This window comes from Tauraco erythrolophus, chromosome 15 (assembly GCF_009769465.1).
Source record: "Tauraco erythrolophus isolate bTauEry1 chromosome 15, bTauEry1.pri, whole genome shotgun sequence".
In the NCBI taxonomy this organism is placed as follows: Eukaryota; Metazoa; Chordata; class Aves; order Musophagiformes; family Musophagidae; genus Tauraco; species Tauraco erythrolophus.
The window spans coordinates 3,696,489-3,715,983 of NC_141479.1; the positions used below are offsets into that span (position 1 = coordinate 3,696,489).

At 38.4% G+C, this 19,495-nt stretch overlaps 1 protein-coding gene across 2 annotated transcripts in view; it reads right to left on the minus strand.

Annotated features, from left to right (window-relative positions):
* NFATC3 (nuclear factor of activated T cells 3) overlaps positions 1–19,495 on the minus strand; it is a 74,754-nt gene that overhangs the window by 21,605 nt on the left and 33,654 nt on the right. For both annotated transcript variants that reach the window (XM_086620774.1, XM_086620773.1), the window contains exons 4-9: positions 8,522–8,721; positions 7,184–7,356; positions 6,272–6,412; positions 3,892–3,947; positions 3,127–3,253; positions 226–1,278 (exon numbers count right to left, since the gene is read on the minus strand). In XM_086620774.1, coding sequence (XP_086476900.1) covers positions 226–1,278; positions 3,127–3,253; positions 3,892–3,947; positions 6,272–6,412; positions 7,184–7,356; positions 8,522–8,721 — 1,750 coding nt within the window. The remainder of the gene's footprint in view (positions 1–225; positions 1,279–3,126; positions 3,254–3,891; positions 3,948–6,271; positions 6,413–7,183; positions 7,357–8,521; positions 8,722–19,495) is intronic.

Below are 19,495 nucleotides of genomic sequence, written 5' to 3' on the forward strand. Positions count from 1 at the left end.
GGGCAAATTAGACTAAAGTAGTTGAATTGTATAACTACAGATTTACAACTGATATTGTTAGTTTTTAATAAGTCGTTGCTTCGGACACAAAAATACAACTCCATTTTGATAATACAAATTTACTTCCGTGGAGCGTTTTCTAAACAGAACGAAGCAACCCTCCCACACCCACTTTGTAGTTTAATGTGGATTATATCCCAGTATTAAAATATTATATCCACTTACCATCATCTAGTGTGATGTCTTGTAGTCCTATTGTTTGAAAATTCAACTCTCGATCTTCAGGTTCTGGTTTAATGTTAATAGCTGCCCCATCTGGTGAAAATGGAGATGAATCGCATACAGAATGGTGTACGAGGGACGATGCTGCATTCAGACCTCCCAGTGCTGGACTGTGTGCTTGAGGGGAGTGCTGTCCCGAGTGACTTACAGCAGTTGGTGGGGGAGATGAGGCAGGTCCTGAGCTAGGAGACTGGTAAGGCATAGGTTGTACCTGGGGTGAAGAAGGTCCAGACAGCGGTGAATGGACCAAAGGGTGGGAAGCTGTTGGGGATGGGGATGAAGCAGATGCTGTATTTGTAGAATGGTATGGGACTCGCTGCAGCTGGGGAGAAGACTGCCCAAGGGACCGACTCATTGCAGAAGGGATGGAGCCCTGGCCAGCGCTTGGGCAGTGGTATCCCATGGACGGTAGGTGAGAAGACGACTGTCCTGAATGAGCTGGGTGTGCTAGCGGGTGCCCTGCTGTACTTGATGTTGACACAGAACCTGGATTTGAAGAATGAAACTGCATTGGTGGTAGAGCTTGGCAGGTAAGGTTTATCAAATGAGGTACAGCTGTGTCTTGCTGAAATGAAATAGCATCGAATCCTTGGCTGGAGGCAGAGTTCATAGGAAGACCAGGCTGTCCATTGTATACATCGTTAGACTGCATAGGCTGGTAAGAAGGCCTCACAGGAGGAGCTGATGTTACCTGAAAAGACTGAACCACAGCAGGAGGCAAAACATGACACTCATCACTTGGACTAAGGTTTCTACCTTGCACATGTGGCAGGTGGGATACTGCCGAGGTCACCATTGCTGTGTATGGTGGTTGAACTGGACACACAAGGCTCCTGGGTGATGTAGACAGCAAACTGTCATGTGGATGCCCTTGCTCTGGTGAAGGCATTTGAGTTCGCATAGAATGCAGGCCCTGGACGTTGCTGGTGTGAGGCAGGGCCAAAGATGGGACAGCAGACAAGTCCACCTCATCTCTGTGCTCTTGCTTCATTATAACTAGAAAAAGTAAAACACAGTATTAAAATTTCAACCCATTTGTATCCTGCGATAAATAAACGCTAATTGTGTTTAACAGCCACAATAGTGGTGTTAAGGTCTTTGTTCTAATTTCCCTTCTTTTGCTCTGCTTTCATTTTTTTTTACTTTATCCCTGCTATATTAACCTTTAAAAGCCAGAAGAACTCTCCTAGCATTTATTCAGAGGCAGTTCTCTTCCCTTCTGAAATACCCTCCTACGCAATGTAGGGTTTTAAAGACATTGCAACACAGCCAGAGAAAGTCCAGTAGGTTTAAAGGATACAGCTGGTCGGGGCTGGGCAGCTCCACTGGAAATAGGCAGACGAGTGTTCAGTATCGGGCACAAGGAAAAACTAATGAAATTTGTAGCTGGCTTCAAACTTTCCTTAGCCTCTGATCAAGATGACAGCTGAACTTTGGCAACACAGTTAAACTAGTTCACACAGTGCATGTTGCTTTAGTTACAGCAGCTCTTTCAGCCTATTCCCTAATTTCAGTGATGGTGACAACTGTTCTTATCATACAGACTTACAAACTGACACACTTTCAGTTATAGGGTTTTTTTCTCTTAAACTACTGCTAGGCTTATGAAAAGATACTGATTTTCAGTACAAATAGTAAAAAAACATTAACACTTTTAAGTGCTCAATAGCTACTTTATGAAATACACTGTTAAAGAAACTATTATATATATTTATAGATAAAATGGATTTTAAAACATTTGTGCAATAACAGCTGCAGTTATAATTAAACTTGCTTCTTATTGAAGCAGTAAGTGTAATTTCTTCATTCCACAAATAATTGAAACATGGATTTCTCAAACAAAAATGTAGTTTAAGATGTGTCTTGTAACCATCTTAGGAGCTGATATTCTTAACAATGGTTGAAAAATACCACATATATCTGCTAAGACAATTAATGTATGCTTAGTGTACCAAATACCCAGGTAACATTGCTTAAATTGAGCATGAAGGTGTGATGAAGTAGGTAATTTTAGAGCATGAGCAAGCAAAACTTAATTTAGATAGTGTAACCTAATGGTAGTTGGCTTTGTCAGCATATTCATTAGCTTTAAGAAGTTTATATTAATATCCATATCTGACTTTAAAGATTCCTTTAGAGATACCTGACTTCAAGTCCTCCAAACAGTACTGAAGGGTCCAGCACCATCACTGGTACCCTGTGAATTCTGACTACTCTAAACAGGTACGAATTTCTTAGAAGAAGAGAAAGTAAGTGGTGGCAGGCAAAGGAGCAGGCACTGCCTACCTCGTAGTAACCACTTCCTGCTACTAAATGGAAGGGGTTAAGATGTTTTAACTACCTGTACTGTACAGTTAGCATGTACAGGTTTTGCTTCTGGCTAAGTTAGAAACTATTTTTTCAGTTGTCCTTGTATCTAAACCTGGGTTGCTGTTTTTTGGTTCGCTTTGTTGTTTTGGTTTTTTTTGTTTGTTTGTTTGGTTGGTTTTTTTTACATTTGAGGGGGAAAGAAAATGTAAAACCTGTTCTTGTACGATCTCACTATCCTCATGACTAGGGTTATCTAGAAGAGCAGCTTCTGAGATTCACCATCATTCTCAAAAGTAGAATGCAAGTTACTCTGTAAAAAGTGTAATGAAGAAATACCTGGCTGTAATCGTACCACTGTAGCTTATTACTCTAAATTTCAGGTTTTTAATTAGATAAGCTTAAGTAAGTTGTTTTACAAACAAGTCAAAGGTCGTCTTATCTACCTGTCTGTCAAAGGTGCAAGACTGAATCATTTTCAAATGTCTACTTTAAAAAACAAAATAAAATGCAAATTTTTTGGTTTTTATTTCATACCTGGTGTATAAGTAAAACGTTGAGACTGGCTTTTTTTCCTCTTGCCATTGCAGAGATAAAACTGCACCTGAACTGCGGCTGTAATGGTTTTGTTATGGTATGGAGGAACTTCAAGTATGATGTTTGCCTACATGAAAGTTGAAAGAAAAAGGTTTTACATATCAAATGCAAATAAAACTGCTATAAATTACAGAAAAACTAAAACACTTATAGCAAAACTAAAGCAAACTGATATTTTGAAATTGGTAAACTTCAAGTTTATGCATATTTACATAGTAAAACAGTACTATAAACAAATTCTTATTTGGAGATGTTTTCTTTTTTAAACACAAATCTTCCGAAGGTAGTTCTTTAAATTAAATAGACACATCTAAAGGATACTTTAGTTATCTGCCGGAGCATAAAAAAAATACACTGGCAGTTGAAGAACTGCATTTTGGATCAGTAAGCTTCTAAGAAAAATTTTAATGCACTGGAAATTATTTGTCATTTAGCAAAATAACCTTCAGCTTTCTTTTTTCCAATTTACAATTTTTTTCATTGCTTTCACAACAAACATACTATTTCCAGTTCCTTCAAAGCATCATCTTAATGGCTACTTTATAGTAAGTATTAAGCCAATTTAGAAGTCTTCAGTTGTCTGTCTGAATCAGCCAATGATCTACTTACTTTACTAAAAGTCTAAATTTCAGAACAACAATGAAGATGTCCAGTTTCTCATTTTAAAACAGAAAACTTTCTAAAGTAAGAAAAATTGTTTCTCACCCCTTGACACTTTTCCCTAATTATTTTCCCTTCTACCTCCCACTGAGGTCGTCCATCTGTTGAGAGAAATTTACAAATAATTCAAGCAAAAAGCATTTTCTAAAACACTTAATCTTAAAAATACCTAAACATTTAGTATAAAACTGCATTTATTTTCAGTCATAAAGAGGCAACTCGACTGACAGAGATATATTGTAAAGAAAGCGTAACATAGAGAGATGCTTCAGTAGCTTCAACACTACAGACATTGTCCACATTGTCCGTGAGTTGTTGTGCAGGATTCTGCATTTCAACAGAACCTGCCGATTACGAAGAGTGAGATTTAATTCCAAAGGAGGCAGCGTGTACTATACGTGTACAGAGGGATTTTTTCCTCCATTTTTCTAGAAACATTTTTGAAAGGCAGTTAAATGACTACTACCACTTGTGGCAATTCAAACAGACGTGCTGATGATGTCACCAGGCAAGAGATCACAGGTGCCACATCTCCCTGCGCATACCCACAGGTCAGACGTTTGAAACAAACACCCTCCCCTGAACCGAAAGACCCTGTAGTTCAAACACCAGGCAAGTTGTCTGTGGTGCGAGGGATGGAAATCACCTTGGTGAACCTCTCTGCTCTGACCAAGCACAGCTCCTTATCCTTAATCAGACACTGTTGTCTCTGTCAGTGGGTTTTGCACAGGTTGTCAGGAACCTAGTGTCTAGCAGCACTACTTCTTTAAAAGACGCTCCAGTTTTGTGTCAAAGCGCATTATTACGTAAAACCTTCACTTATGTTGTATTTGCTAATAAAAAAGCCCCAACTCTTTTACTGAAATATTTAAGGAAATAATAAGATAGAGAAGAATTGGACTTGGTTGGAAACTTCTACTTTTAATGATTTACTTTTGCGACCATTTTCCTAAAGTTCAAGTCAGGTATTCAAGTCACAGCAATGGTAACTGAAGTTGTTCACATTTTTATCCTCTCCATATTAAATGGGCCAATCAATGAAGAAAAGGAACTCCATGTTTTGTAAGACAGCTAGTCCTAAATTTTCAACTATTGTTCATGCATTTTAGTCTACATAAGAAGCATTAAGGTTCAGCTGTATATCCAGAAGAGCTACAGAACCAGTAACTGAACACCTTGGAGTACCACGTATGTATGTACCTGAGCGCGTGTGCGTGCGCACCTGTGTATACCACAGAACACACCCAAAGGAAACTCACAAAACATTGTATCTGCTTATAGTAAAGTAAAAATGGAAAGTGTTTGATAGGGGTTTTCTAGTGTTAAATTCTCTAGTTTAGAGTTACATTGTTATGAAAGTGATAGAAGAGAGGAAGAACGTGGGGGTAAAAAAAAAAAAGCCTTCAAAACTGTACTTACATTTAGAATTATTTAGCAATATTAATCCAAAATCTACAAGTTTCTTGCTTACTTTGAGATTCTATTTGCTATATATTAGACTGAAAAATTTAATCTACTACCCTGCCAAAAATAATTTTTGTCATTTCACGAGGTCAGTAGGAAGCAGTTAAGTTTTTCTACAGATTTCACTGCATGAAGGAAGCTCTGCGTCTGTAGTGTTACCTTAACTGAAATGCAGGCCTGCAATGTAATTTTTAACCTCACTGTGCCAACATACAAGTGCAATTCTGCTGCAGTTCCCACCCACAGCTAAGCCTTGCCTAGAACACTGAGCTTGGGTTCCAGAGAACAAGAACCATGGAATACAACGGACTACAAGTACTTGACCGGCTTGTCAAGCACACGGACGTTCCATACACGTGCAAAACGTCACCGTTTTTCATGCTCCTGCTTGTTGCCCGTACTTTACCTACGCGCACACTTGCCTGTTTACAGGTGCAAATTAGGCACAGACACCCCTGAAGCATACACTGCACACCTGATCTGAGCCAGATCCTGAGACTTTTTTTAAAAAATGCATCTCTTAAGAGTACTTTCTGTAGAAAATCTTATGCAAATATGCTGAAAAAAAAAGGTAGGGTTTCTAACATATTTATTTCATTAGCTTAAGAGTAAGTCAGTTCTTGTGCAGTAACTAAACCAGAAGTAACATGACATCAATGACAAGTAGTACATTTCCATTAGTTCCTGTTCTCATTTTTTCAAGTTTTTTTTCTAATAAGGAGGAGAATGATCTGTCAATGGCAACTTTTGAAAACACACAATTCAAAATCAGAGAGCCTGTAACTGTCTTCTTGCCTCAGAAGTACTATTTCATTAATGATTGCCAGCCAGCACACAGATCAGTGCGCACACTGACGGTTCGGATTACTACTTGCTTTGGTTTTAATCCTTACTTCCAAAAATCAAGCTCAGGTAGTGTTTTTAGTTTTGTTTTCAAGAAAAAAAGTAAGATAGTATTTACCTTGCCCTTTTTCAAAAAATATAATTTTGGATTCTGGAAGAAAATTGGATCCTGTCACCACCATTTCATGGCCTCCATTTACAGAGCAACTATTGATGCTGTACTTCTCAATCTGAGGAAGTTCCTGAGCAGATCGCTGAGCTTTAAAAATAAAAAAAATTAAGGGAAAAATTATTATTCACAATTTTAACTATAGTGACATCTCTTTTATGATCCTGACTTGAAGAATCAGGGGCGAAACTAAAACAACCGTTTATTTAAATATATAAATCATATTTGTGTACGATTTATCTTTGTTTTTAAAATAATGTTTAAACTATGTAATTTCAGAAAAGAAGCACCAAGAAGCCATGAATCCCAACTGTCTCTACTGTTACAGCAAATGAAATTTTTAGTTTAGGAATATTGGTTTTAAAATTACTTTAGTATTTTATAAACAAAATGAATTCTTGGAGAAATTCAGATTGTTTGAGGTCATGTTTTGATTCCTTAGTGCCAGCATTTAACAAATGAATTATCTCAAAGTTCAGGTGTTTGTTAGATTACACCGTATAAAGACACGCAATGGTACAGACTCTCGTAAATGAAATGGTATTAGTTCTTCCCAAAACGTTTATTGTCACAGATCTATCTGCTGTGTCTGCTCATACACAGGAACTACTGAAGCTGCTAGCTGTGTGACTGCAGTGTTAGCTTTAAAACCTAAAACATTGGTTTTCCTCCAAACTTGGCAAGCACCGTCTTTAAATAAAAGATACATTAATTTTTTTACAATTTAGGTCTTTACACACACAATGCTTTTTACACACACTTATATATAAATTCTGACAATAAATATTGTCAGAATGGCAATAACTACTGCCACATGCAGATAACATGAGTATAAATTATGAATAGTTAAAGCAATCTTACAGCATTCAACAGGTATGGAAGCAGTCTGCAGAGATAAGACTTTTCCACTAGGTTGTGGGATGTGAACACGAAACACAAGTCGCACTCTGGTGTTCTTTCTTCCAATATCTGTCTCTCCTTTACGGAGCTCTATATCTGAATTGCGGAGTTTCAAAATACCAGCACAGTCGATACTGGAGACAGGTGAGGATGGATGGATTAGAAGAGAAACAGAAGAAAATGAATCAAACTATGGCCGAGTACACCCTGTAAGCCTTTCTTTTGTTCAAGAATGAAGAACATTCTATTTTGTCCCCATGTTATTCTGTTTCACATATCTGCGATTAAAAAAATCTGTTAGCATTAAAACTGGAAGCAAGTATTCTGTGGAAACATTTTGTCTCAAAAATGTCTAGCTGCTGCTTTCTTGAACCTTTTGAAGATTATGTGATATTGCACATTGTTTAACCTTCTAAGTAAGTTATTTAACACAGTAAAACGAGGAGCGGGACACCTATATTTAAACTTCTGCCTTAGGAAGGACCAGAGAATGACAAAAACGCAGCCATCAAATCCCAGCTATGGTTGCACATGGTTACTGGTTATCCATACGAGACACATCAGCGTGTGAGGAGCGTTACCTTGCACACCACTGTGGGGTCAGAGCATTCAATGGAATTAGCATAAACTCTGTAAATAGGAATAACTAAGCTGACTTCAGAAGTCTACATAAGAAATGTGTGCTACAGATACAATTGTGTTTTACTCTGTTCACTGACTCTCCAAGCTACAACAGAGCAGTTTAACTGTTGCTGTAACTAACTAACCATTAAACTATTATTTAGCACACTCTATCTGGCAAGACCTGAAAAGTCAGAATAATGCAACTGCTGAAAATAGAAAAAATAATCAAAACAAGAAAAAGGTCTACCAAGATATCAGAAGTGAAATCATCACATTCAACCCAGAAACAAGCAACTCAACCGTATCATTGTCTTTTCATAGAATAAAGTCATATATCTTTGTAAAATCAAACAAAAACTCTACCAGCCAGTAACCCACATGCAATTCTACAATGTGGAGTTCATATATATCTGTAGGGATTTTATGGGGAAGTACAATCCCAGAAGCACTCATCCATCTCCCTGTCAATCTTATCAGCTTCCCTGTCTCTCTACTCCTTAACTTCCGACCACCTGAACGCTTATTTTGTAATGATGGCATGCTTAAAGAGATGTGTCTACCTTAATCATGAGCCATAATTAGGAAAAATATGCCATGCTACTCGATTTTTCCTTTGTACAAATAATAAAAAAAAGCTGCATAGCAACTAAACAATTAATTTATGCTGCAATGTACCTGGCTGACATATTATTTTCAGGAAGAAGTGGTATCTCCAAAACTTTTGTGCTGGCGATGATTATCTCTTGACTAGCTGTTGCAACTGTTTTTCCAGTGATTCGGTGCACCTGGTAGAACGCGTGAGGTCTTAAGTAGCGATCATCTGCTGTTCCGATGAACATTTGTAGGTTTACTGGCTTTTCACTGTAGCCCAGGAGCTGATGAAAAAGCAGATGTAGTATTAAAGTATTAGTTGACTTTTACTGCATTTCTGTGTGCCTGATAGAAATACTCAGCTCATACAAAGACTTAAGAGTCCAAGAGTAGTGTGTAATTAAAATGTTCTTCAATCTCTTCAGAAGTCAGAAAAAGGAGTACAGATATCTGTCCTCCAGTACAAATAGCAACAAACATTTACTAGAACAAATGAGTATTAAAGTATCTGTATTACTTTTGAATCTCTCAAAGAGAAAAGAACAATTTTATCTACAGAATTTCTACACCAAAGCTATGCTATGTTATAGGTGCATTTCTGATATTGTTTTTAATCAAAGCTGAATTATCAATTTTACCAAGATACACGTAGTTTCTAGAAATACTAAAAATATTTTCAAGTTTTGTTTTTCTACTATGGCATGCAATAGCGTATTAAACTTATGAGGTTTTGTAAATGCAAATGTATTATGTTAGGACAAAATTCAATTCACAGCTAGAAAATGAAGCATGGTTTATTATTAGCAAAGAAAATGTTTAAAAAACAGTATTTGCTAAGTGTTAATTCATGCATCTTTCCTTTTCTTAAATGTAAGACTAACCACCAATGCACTCAGTTGTCATAAAACCGCCTGTTGCTTGAGCTAACAGTAGTAACTCTAGGCACAAAACATGTTGAAACATCAGAAAAAAAGAAACTTAAATGAACTCTAGAAGAACAAACTAGTTTTATGACAGTACATTGGTAACATTATCCAGAAGATTTAATAAAACAAATTTAACCAACAGTAAGATGGAATTTTCCTTTAGCCATTGTAATTTTAAATCTGAAGCATGTAAAATGTGTCTTATAATTCCAAGAAGTTTCCTTCACCTTCCTGCAATTAGCTGATTGATGTACTCTGCGAGTTCTGAAAGTTCTAAAAAGCAATGCGCAAACGTACACTTCATCAGCTTCCTCATCAACGCATGTTCAAACTGCAGGGAGGGCCAGACAGCCATTCTTTAAACGTGGTTTTGTCGATATTTTTGTCTCTAGGGAGAGTTATCTGGTCACACACGACATTATCCAAGCTCTACAGAACTGACACTTAAACAAAACCATGTCCATTTAACCTACTTACAAGAGTAATTCAATGCCAGTAGTCAGCAGCAGGAAAACCCAAAGCACACCCACACCCAGACATCGGAAGCACCGCTGCCGCTTCCTCCTATCTTGCTGCACTGCTTGTTGGCAGTAGACTTTTGTACACCAGATGAACGCCTGCTTTCCGTGTTCAAGTGACAGCTCTGACAGCGCCCACCCGTCCTGTCACTTCATTAGAGCTTTCGCAATCGAGAACAGAAATTTGGTTTCTGACTGACGTCTGGAACTTTAACAGCCATTCTCAGCTTTCAGCCTTACATGAATGCTATTGTCCAAGATGTAATACTCATCAATTAATATCCATACTATTTCAGTTAGTGATCTTCCCATTTGCCCAAGGAGGTTAAACATGATCAAGAAGCAGAATGGCCAAGATCTAGTCCACCTAAGACAAATAAAACTGAGCTTACTCAAATAAACCCCAAACAAGAACTGAGGCTTGTTCTTCATCTCTACATTTCCGGTGTGCGCACACACACAATCTAAAATAATTCCGGAAAGAGCCATACCGCAGATAAAAAATGGACAGAACACATTCTTTGTTACAATCACAGCATGATGCGATTGCTTTCAGAGAAAACGCCCAAAAAGTAGAATGGGCCTTTTCTCTAGGTGACTAGAGAGGAAAGAAAGGGAACAGTTCAGGATTACTGCTTCAGTTGCTCTTCTGGGCTGGGAGGGCTCTAGACGATTCCTGCAGTAAGGAGACTGGGCTGCCTTTCATGGCTGTAGACAAAGAATTCTGAATTCTGTTGTCCTCAACTCTCCTCGTACCTTTCCTGGGAGATGTACACCACCTCCCAGCTGTTGTGGCTTTCACAGGCCAGTCCAGTTCAACTTTTACCATGAAACGTAGACTGCAGTTGTACTACACTGTACACAGAGTACAGGTGAGGGTGCACCAAAGCAGACTGGTTTCTGTCCTTAAGCTCAATGAATTCTCCCATCTGCCTCCCCACCTGATTCCAGCTACCATCGAGGATTCACGCATGCACAGGCAAGTGGAACAACCTGACAACAACATTAAACCAAAAAGTCCCATCTCCTTGTGGGCTTAACAATCACTATCCCTTCATATCCAGCATGTGCACACACATTATAATGAAAACATCTGCCACAAAAAGCCAAGCAATCTTCAAAAGTCATGGCAGCTTTTATCAAATACAATGCCCTGATATGTAACTGACATATTTCCAACTGATTTCTTACATGATCTCATTTATTTGCATTTATATATGTATGTCTGTTATTCGCAGGCTTTTGTTCTGTCAAATACGTAAAAAAATCTTTTTGTTCTCAGTACAAACAGACCTAAATCCAGCAAAAAACCCCAACCTCTCAGATATTGAGTGGCAACAGTCCAGACTATCAGAGTTGCTCCCCCTGTAAATAAATGTGATATTCAAGGATTTACAGACGTTACAGTGGAGACAAAGAACCTCCTGTGACCACCAGTGTACTGACATGTTTCTCTCCTGTCATCTTTCAGAAGTCACCTGTAAGCTACAGGAACACAACTAGACCACAACAAACTTTACTCTTAACTACTGTTGTGAGAATAGTGGAGCACAGGGACTCTTACATCAATTAAATACAAAAATGCTTGCAGAACTCCAACATCTTTCCAAAGGATTTTTTTTAAAAAAATACCAAATGACTATTTTCATAATTTATATGAGTCTGAATTATTTTAAATTCTCTTTGAATTCTTAAGGACATTTATTAGTTTAGCAGTTAGAGCAGTCATCTTGTCCCAAGTTCTCAACACTGTGGCTCCACCATCCATTTTCCTCAGAGTTAAAATTAAATCTTAACACAATGGAATACAGCCTAAACGTGACGTTCATTAAATGTGTTCAGTCTAATACTGGGAATTATAGAAACGACAAGCCAGACCTATTCAAAAATTTGAATAACTTCCAAATGGGGTCACTGTGACAAAGCTAATTTCCAATTAAAGCTGTCTTTCCCCTTCCTTAACAATGCACAACCGTTCTAGAGATACAAGTGATAGAGAGAAGCTGGGGGTGGGGAGGGAGGGAGGGATACTCATAAAACTAAGCTGGTCTGTCTGTAGTCAGCAGAGAAACTGTCCTTGAAAGAAGCCTACCCAGAGCAGGAGCTTAATTTAGTGAAGCAAAATAATACCCCATGCCAGCAGTTGCACCACGTACTGCATTTGACACTACTTTTGCTTCCATGATTCTTGAGCAAAGAGTGACCCTCGATGCTTGCCAAGATACGCTACAGCAAACACACAAGGCCTGGTTTCTGCAAAGCATGATGTGGGAGAGGAAAGTGGTGGGAAAGTCTGACAAAAAACGCCCACCCCACCAACGGATTAGTTCTATATCTCACCAGGTTATCAAGTGCATTTTCTGTATGATGCTCTTGTGAGACAAGCTTCTGTGCTTGTTCCCTGTCTTGCATTACTACAGTATGTGAGCTATGACAAAGTAGAAATTTGAACTATGTCACTACAGCTTCAGAAGAAGCAATAAAACCCCCACAAGAAGGCCTCACACACTGGTACCACCTTTAGTCACTTTCCTTCTGGTTTATATATTGAATTAAATGAAAAAACAACCAACCAACCAAAAAAAAAAATCCAAGAAACCCAGCACCCCCAGGAAACTACAAGGAAAAATATTTTAATACAACAGAATACACTTTTTTTAGTCATTTTGAAGACACCTATGCATGCTATAATACACAAACATACAAATAAGGTATTGCATAATTAAAAACGGTCTGTATTAACATCAGGACAACCCCCTGAAAATTTCATACATACTTAAAAGCCCTGCTAGTGTAAACCAGTCTCAAAACAAACAAACAAGCCAACAAGGCCCCCGACCCTGAACTGTGCCAACTGGATGCTCGCACTACGACTTTATCTCAAGTAAGTTGCTGTAAAGGATCTGCAATGAAATCCTGTTAACGGTACTGGAAATGAATCTGTGGTTAAGCAGAGTAGTTACATATTGCCAAGGTAGCAGAGACTTCATAAATTCATACTTTGCATTACAGTTGATTTATTGCATTTATTCAAGGTTTAAATATGAAGAGAATAGCATAAAGGAAAACCAATGTAAAGCCATAAATATAAGCAGTGTGTGCAACTAAATGTGGCAATTAAGTAAGCTGGGAGGGTGAGGAAGAAAACAACAACCCTGTCTCCCACATTACTGAGTATAATGCAGGGCCCGATCACAGTACCGGGGCTGCATAAGAAGGAAACGTATCCCGGTCTTCAGCAAGCAATGAGCAGGATGCACAGTGTCCTCGTGTTTCCAACAGCCGTACTTACAGCAAAAGCTCAACAGGCTGTGGATGGTAACGAGACAGCCGTATGCACCAGCTACAACTTTCAGGCAGCTGGAGAGACTGTCAAAAACAACATGTTGATAAAAAACCCCAAACAACTGGCAAAACCCCTCAATCTTTATTATACAAATTTGTGCTTGAGAATTAACATGTTCCCCTTAAATCTCATCTAAGTGTGCTGACGACTCAAGGCATGACATGGATTCTGCAAGAGTAAAACTGAAAATTTACAGTGTCTGGAATCAAAGAGAATAGTCCAAGGGGGGCCAGTCAGCCAAGGGGTAGGTAGAAAACGATCCGATGGCTTGTGGAGAGGATGTCTGGGCATCCCACATAATTTTTGTTACACAATCATTCATAACCCTCCTGTGAAACCAACACGCTGTGCCCAGTACCCATTTCATACTCGGACAATGCTGCATTACTTTGTTAATTCACCTGAAAGTACTCCTGCCTCATTTAACTGCCGGCACATTCAGCAGTTTGCTGAAGAACACGAAAGTACTCCGAAGTCTGTTAGATGAATAATCCTGGCCACAATAACCCTTGGATGTCTCTCCCTATGGAATCTGCACAGTAAGCAAAGCAGAACTTTCTGCCCACCACACTTGCTTCCCACTGGAGACTGAATCTGAACTACCTTCCGTCTCCCCTAAAAGAAAGATGATATGTGGAGCCTGAATTGCCATTATTGATGCAATAGTTGTGAGAAATGAAGGAGACTTATTACCCCAAATCAACTTCAAATCAGAAAAAAAATGATGCATTTTGGAATTTAAAATGCATTCTTTTTAAATACAATTTTATTCTCATTCAAAAAAATGTCGATTATTCGCATTGACAGCCAGGTGACATTTTCCTATCACCTCACCTGCTTTATGCACAATTCTATGTTGAACAGCCCAAACACTAAAGTCAGTAAAACCAAAAATTGCTAACTGTTCTTCAATGAAAATACCTACATAATTAACTTGAAAGAACAGATACTGCATTTTGTTCAAACACCTAGTGAGGCCATGGTATCTGTACCTTTTGTTCACCTCAGTAAAGACTACACAACATATACAAGTAAGAACATAGTGTCTCCATACAGACCGTAGGTATTTAAATTAACAAAAAGCATTTCACAGCCTTCTAAGTGCTGCAGAATCACCACGATGGAGATGTGTTCAACTGCCACAGTACCAGCCTGCCCAAGATTCAGTCATGGGTCACTTACAGAGAGACGGTAACTTAAGCTACTGATTGAGCACTCGGTGTGTTTTCAAGTGTACCTTCCAGCATTTACTCTATTAATGTGCAGTCCTAGAGCTGCACACTACAAAAAGTTACTAATTTTACTTTTGAAAAAGATATACCACTTTCCCAGGAGCAGCAAAGTGTGCTGCAAACAACTCGTAAGTTGCTGCACACTGTCACTACTGACCTCTAGAAACCCTCCTCTGTAACAGAATACTGATCCACCACCCACTGCTCTGCAGAGGAAACCCAGCCAAGTTGTTTTTGTGTTTCTATATCGTTTCCATAGCAAAGGTCAGTGCATGCGTAAGTTAAACTAAAGCTGGAAGGCTAAAGACTGAAGGTCACCACAGGATAAGCCAGAAGAGCTTCGCGTCACGGCAGTTCCAGCCGTATTACTATGCTGCACACTCATGTGTGCATGTCAATACTCAGTTTACCTAATTTTACCAAGAAACTACAAAGCCAGAAAGTTAATGAGAGAATTTTTGGATCATCAAGAAGTTGCATTTTGTATTACAAAAACATTCATATGCTCTTCCTGCACATATGGAAAATCCTTAAAAAAAAAAGTGTAACATTAGAGACTATATAAATTAATTTGATCACTGAAAAAGGCAGCATTTAAACGTGGAATTTTGGGATAGTGGTGAGAACCTTTTCCTTGCTGAGGAAAGGAAATAGGTCGCATTAAATAAGAGGTATCAATCTGGAAAAAATAAGTTAGCGTTTTCCAGATGACACGCAGATTACTGTACTGGGGCCATATCTGACTCACATGTCATCAGCTCCTGCTCCGATCTAAAGGAAAGCTTGCAACACTCGACAAGCTTGTAAGATTTCTTTTTTTTTTTAGTCTTTAATATTTAGAAGTTTTACCTCCCCATCCCACCATTTTTAAAATTAAGAAGGTTCTGTCCATGTTTTCTGTTTATTGTGTGGGCCAAGTATTACCAATCTCTAGTCAAATGTAAATGTTTATCCACACGATGTGATTTCTTAACATCTGTAACAAGACGAGAAAAATATCCCACAGAAAAGATACACTTCACAGTGAACAGGTACTTATCAGGCAACACAAGGATACTTTGAAATCGTCTGTTTTTCTGAATTCAGCCCCCTCTTGTTTATGTACAGAAAACCTCAATACCCAATAGTGTCACTGAATCCAGAAGCCAGGGCTTCACATGCCTACTCTTTCAGACTAAAAACTAAAGAGAAAAAAAAAAAAAAAAGGAACTTAAACTTGGGGGGAGGGGTGGAGAGTTAGAAAAATCATTTCATCAGGTACATTTCACACTCAGCATTCAAGCAATACTAGAGACTAATGACTTTCAGACAGTACCAGAACCCATCTGATTGTATTTTTAAAGCAATTTTCTTCACAACTTTCCAGCATTTATCAGGAAATTGCCGCATTTAATCAAACTTCCACTGGGGTTTAATAGTCATGTTTTATCCTTTACGTGCCTTTCCTTTGCTTGCTAACTGAAGATGAAGATTCTCTGAACACTTTAGTGCTCTGCTTAAGGCATTACTGAATTGGTAAAGCAGGCTGATTACAAAGAAGGCTTTTACGTACTAATAGGCCTCCTTAAAAATAGGACACAGTCTTGAAACACAAGGCATGTCAGGGGAAAAAATTGTGATAAATTAGTGAACAAAAGACTCAATTAACAATTCCATCTTCACCAAATGCACCCATATCCACATAAAAATCCTCAGTTGAAACATGAAGAGCAGGGAAGGAAATACATAGCTGTGTAAAGATCTCTAAGCACTTACTAAGAGTTTACTCAGATGGAGATTTCCTAGGCTTTCCAACACCTGGATATGGAAAGCATGTTGTAACTAGTTATTTCCTCTTTGATGGTCTTGTGGCAACTGGATGCATTTCAGTGACTTCTGTATTCCTCAGAACACCCCCAAAGTTACAAGGTAAGGAGGGCAAAAGAGGAGAATGAAGACCCCGTTACGTAGAGGTGAAAGGAAGGATAAAGCTGTTCTCTGCAATTACATATTTTTACTTCTACTTTGGAAAACTGCATGAGAAGATACAGTGTAATTCACCATGAAATGTAAACAATCCTAAAGGAAAAGAACTTTCACTGATTAAACTTTAGTCCACTTCTAACCAGTTGTTTACCGAACAAAACCTGCCAGACCTCACTGAAGTAAAACACTACATTTTCTAAAAAGTCCAATTCAAAGAAAAAAACCAAAACCCGCCTTTGAAATGTTCTGACCTCAGACAATAGCGATGTGACCCGCAAGCTTGGAATCTTTTGGACAACAATATCAAAGAGGCACTGGTGCATGGCTTTGAAGAACCAAACTTTTTTCTTCAGACATTTCTTCACAAGAATTTCACTTCTGAGTGCTGTGCAGCTACTTTCCTAAAGAACTGTGAGGACTGCTGGTTTAAAAGCTGAAGGGCTACTCTGCCAAGAGGCACAGCTCACCTATTAACAATAAGCTGGGAATAAAAACAAGGGATGACAAAGATCCAAAGGCATGAAGATTAACATAATTCAAAACAAAAGACACACAATAACTAACATCAGTGGTACAACTTATCATGAATTTATCAACAGTGGCATTTTGAAAAGGTTGAAAGAAACTGTATCTATGTCAAACCGAGAAACCGGAGTCCAGGGAAGCTACTGAAGGTCAGACTGACCACGGCCATCCCTTGAGGCCTTGCAGAGGTGCGATGAGTGCTGACCTATTCTCTTCAGTGGACTGTTTATAAGAAACTGGAGAATTCATGGAAGAAAACTCCATTCAGACCTATTAGGCAATATCACAACCACTGGCTCAAAGTCTTAACAGCACAGGGAATTACTTTTTAAAATTTCATTCTGATTCTGCAAAGGTTATAACATTACACAAAGTTAAATATCTGATTTTAAAATTAAATATGTTAAACCAAAACAACATCTATTTCCCCTTCCTGAAGCACAGTACTATTTTCTATCACTTGATTATTTGATGTACCTTTCCATCAACTGCGAAGGAAAAGCATGCAAATCAAAAAAGTATCCTCTTTCCTCTTTTGCTAAATAAACTTATTGAGTAGATTAACTTGAAGACTTCAAAACAGTACAGACTTTTGCAATTCTGAAAATAAATAGCAAGATATAAAATGAACAAACTTTAATAAACTAACTATTAGATAGTGGCACAAGTCCAATTTTAAAAACATTTTAAAGGTCATCACAAAGACAAACGGGTCCTGCAAAGGACTAAAGCAAACAAGTAATTGCAAATATCAGTGCATTACTGGTCATGATACTGTATGTTTACACAACATCTTTAAGGTTTAAAATGTTGGATTTCTATTTCTGAAATCTCACACTCACTGCTTGCAGACAGGATTGAAAGTGTTTTCAATACTGATTTCAGGCATATTTCCAAGAATGTTTTAGCTCAGAGCCTGTCCCATTCTACACTACCCAAAACAGGAGATCAATTCATAGCTAAGATAGTGTCAGACTAATAGTACAACTCTCCGTGGTGCAGAATTGCCAGTCACATCGAACTGGCCATCGGAATACACTATCCTTCTGCAGTTTGCTCTATACTCTTGGGGAAAAAAAAGAGGAAAAAAGAAAAAGTGCTATTCCTGAAATACCAATTCCCAGGGCCAAATTACACGATGGACAGTTTTTGCACAAGCATTTCCAGGATAGAAATAGGTTATTCCCACATAATCTATATTAAAAAAATTGAATTGGTTTTACTTTGAAAAAAAATTAACTACTTTTCCACATTTTAGTAAACATATGATACAAAAAGCAGATGGCTGTCACCCAGTATGCCATTTTTAATGTTTTTCACATTAATTACTGCATTTTCTAGACTGAGCATTCAAACATAGAGTAGATATATCAATAGGGCTTTTACTATCTATTTTGGAGATTCTGGAGCAGAAGATGTCTGTACAGTTATCAAACTGTTCTTGAAAGATAGTATTTTTAGAATCTCATCCAAAGGTCAATGTTTTTCCCAATACAGCCCACTACATGGTTCACACAGGCCGAGACTTTCCTTCTGCCTTCTAGGTTTATTTGCAGGTTGTTTTCACCAAACACGAGTAGGCAATTCAAGCTGGGATACAGCCTACCTTCTGGTGATGTAAAAAATAGGGAAGAATTCAAGATAAAAATAAAAATTGGAAAGTGAAAGGCAGGAAGAATGGGAAGGGTGATGGAAAAGAGAAAAAGCCTGCCGTTTATCAGGCTTAGAAAACAGGGAAAACTCTGATAATAGTATTTGGCCACACAGAACACCTGGGAAAAGGTGACAGCCACAAAATTACAGACCAGGAATTAGACAACCCTTCATTAATTTCTTTTCATTGGATGACCTCTGACCTTGCTCGGTTAGATCCTCTCTTGTAGGTTATAGTTTCTTCCAGAAACTACAGAATTTCCAGGAACCACAACTCAGGCAGAATTTGACAGGCTTTTTGAGCACACATTCCTGCTTCAGAATTTTCAAAGTAGTTCAAAATTAGTTTACTTCAGCTCAATTAGCTCACTTTTTCGTTCACTGCAGCTCTGTAGTCACTTTAACAGAGCTGACGTTCAGTCCCTCTTTCACAGGTCTCCATTAAACCCCACGCAGGAGGTTACTGTTCGCCTGGCAGTGACCAGAAGTGCATAACCATTTCAATGAACTAGTTTTTACTTAACCTTTCTTTAATTTTGGATATTACACCTTTCTTCAGCTGTAATACTGCCGAGTTGTCCATGTGGATTACATGACGTTTCCCCTCCTCTGCTACTGCAGAATCAACTCCAGTAAGAATTTTGGTTACGGCAGAGGAATTGATGAATGATTCTCTCCTCAAACCCTTCGCAGTATGGCAAAGAGACCCTCATGGTACGGGCAAATTCTTAATAGCTGCCATGGCCCCAAATTTGCTTGCGTGCATGGGGCACCAGTGGATTCTATACAGCCTCTGTTGCAGATACATCACCGATTTTACACTAAACGACCATTATCATAGTTCACATCCAGAATGGAATCCCACTGTGGTAAATGGCCACAGGACAGATACT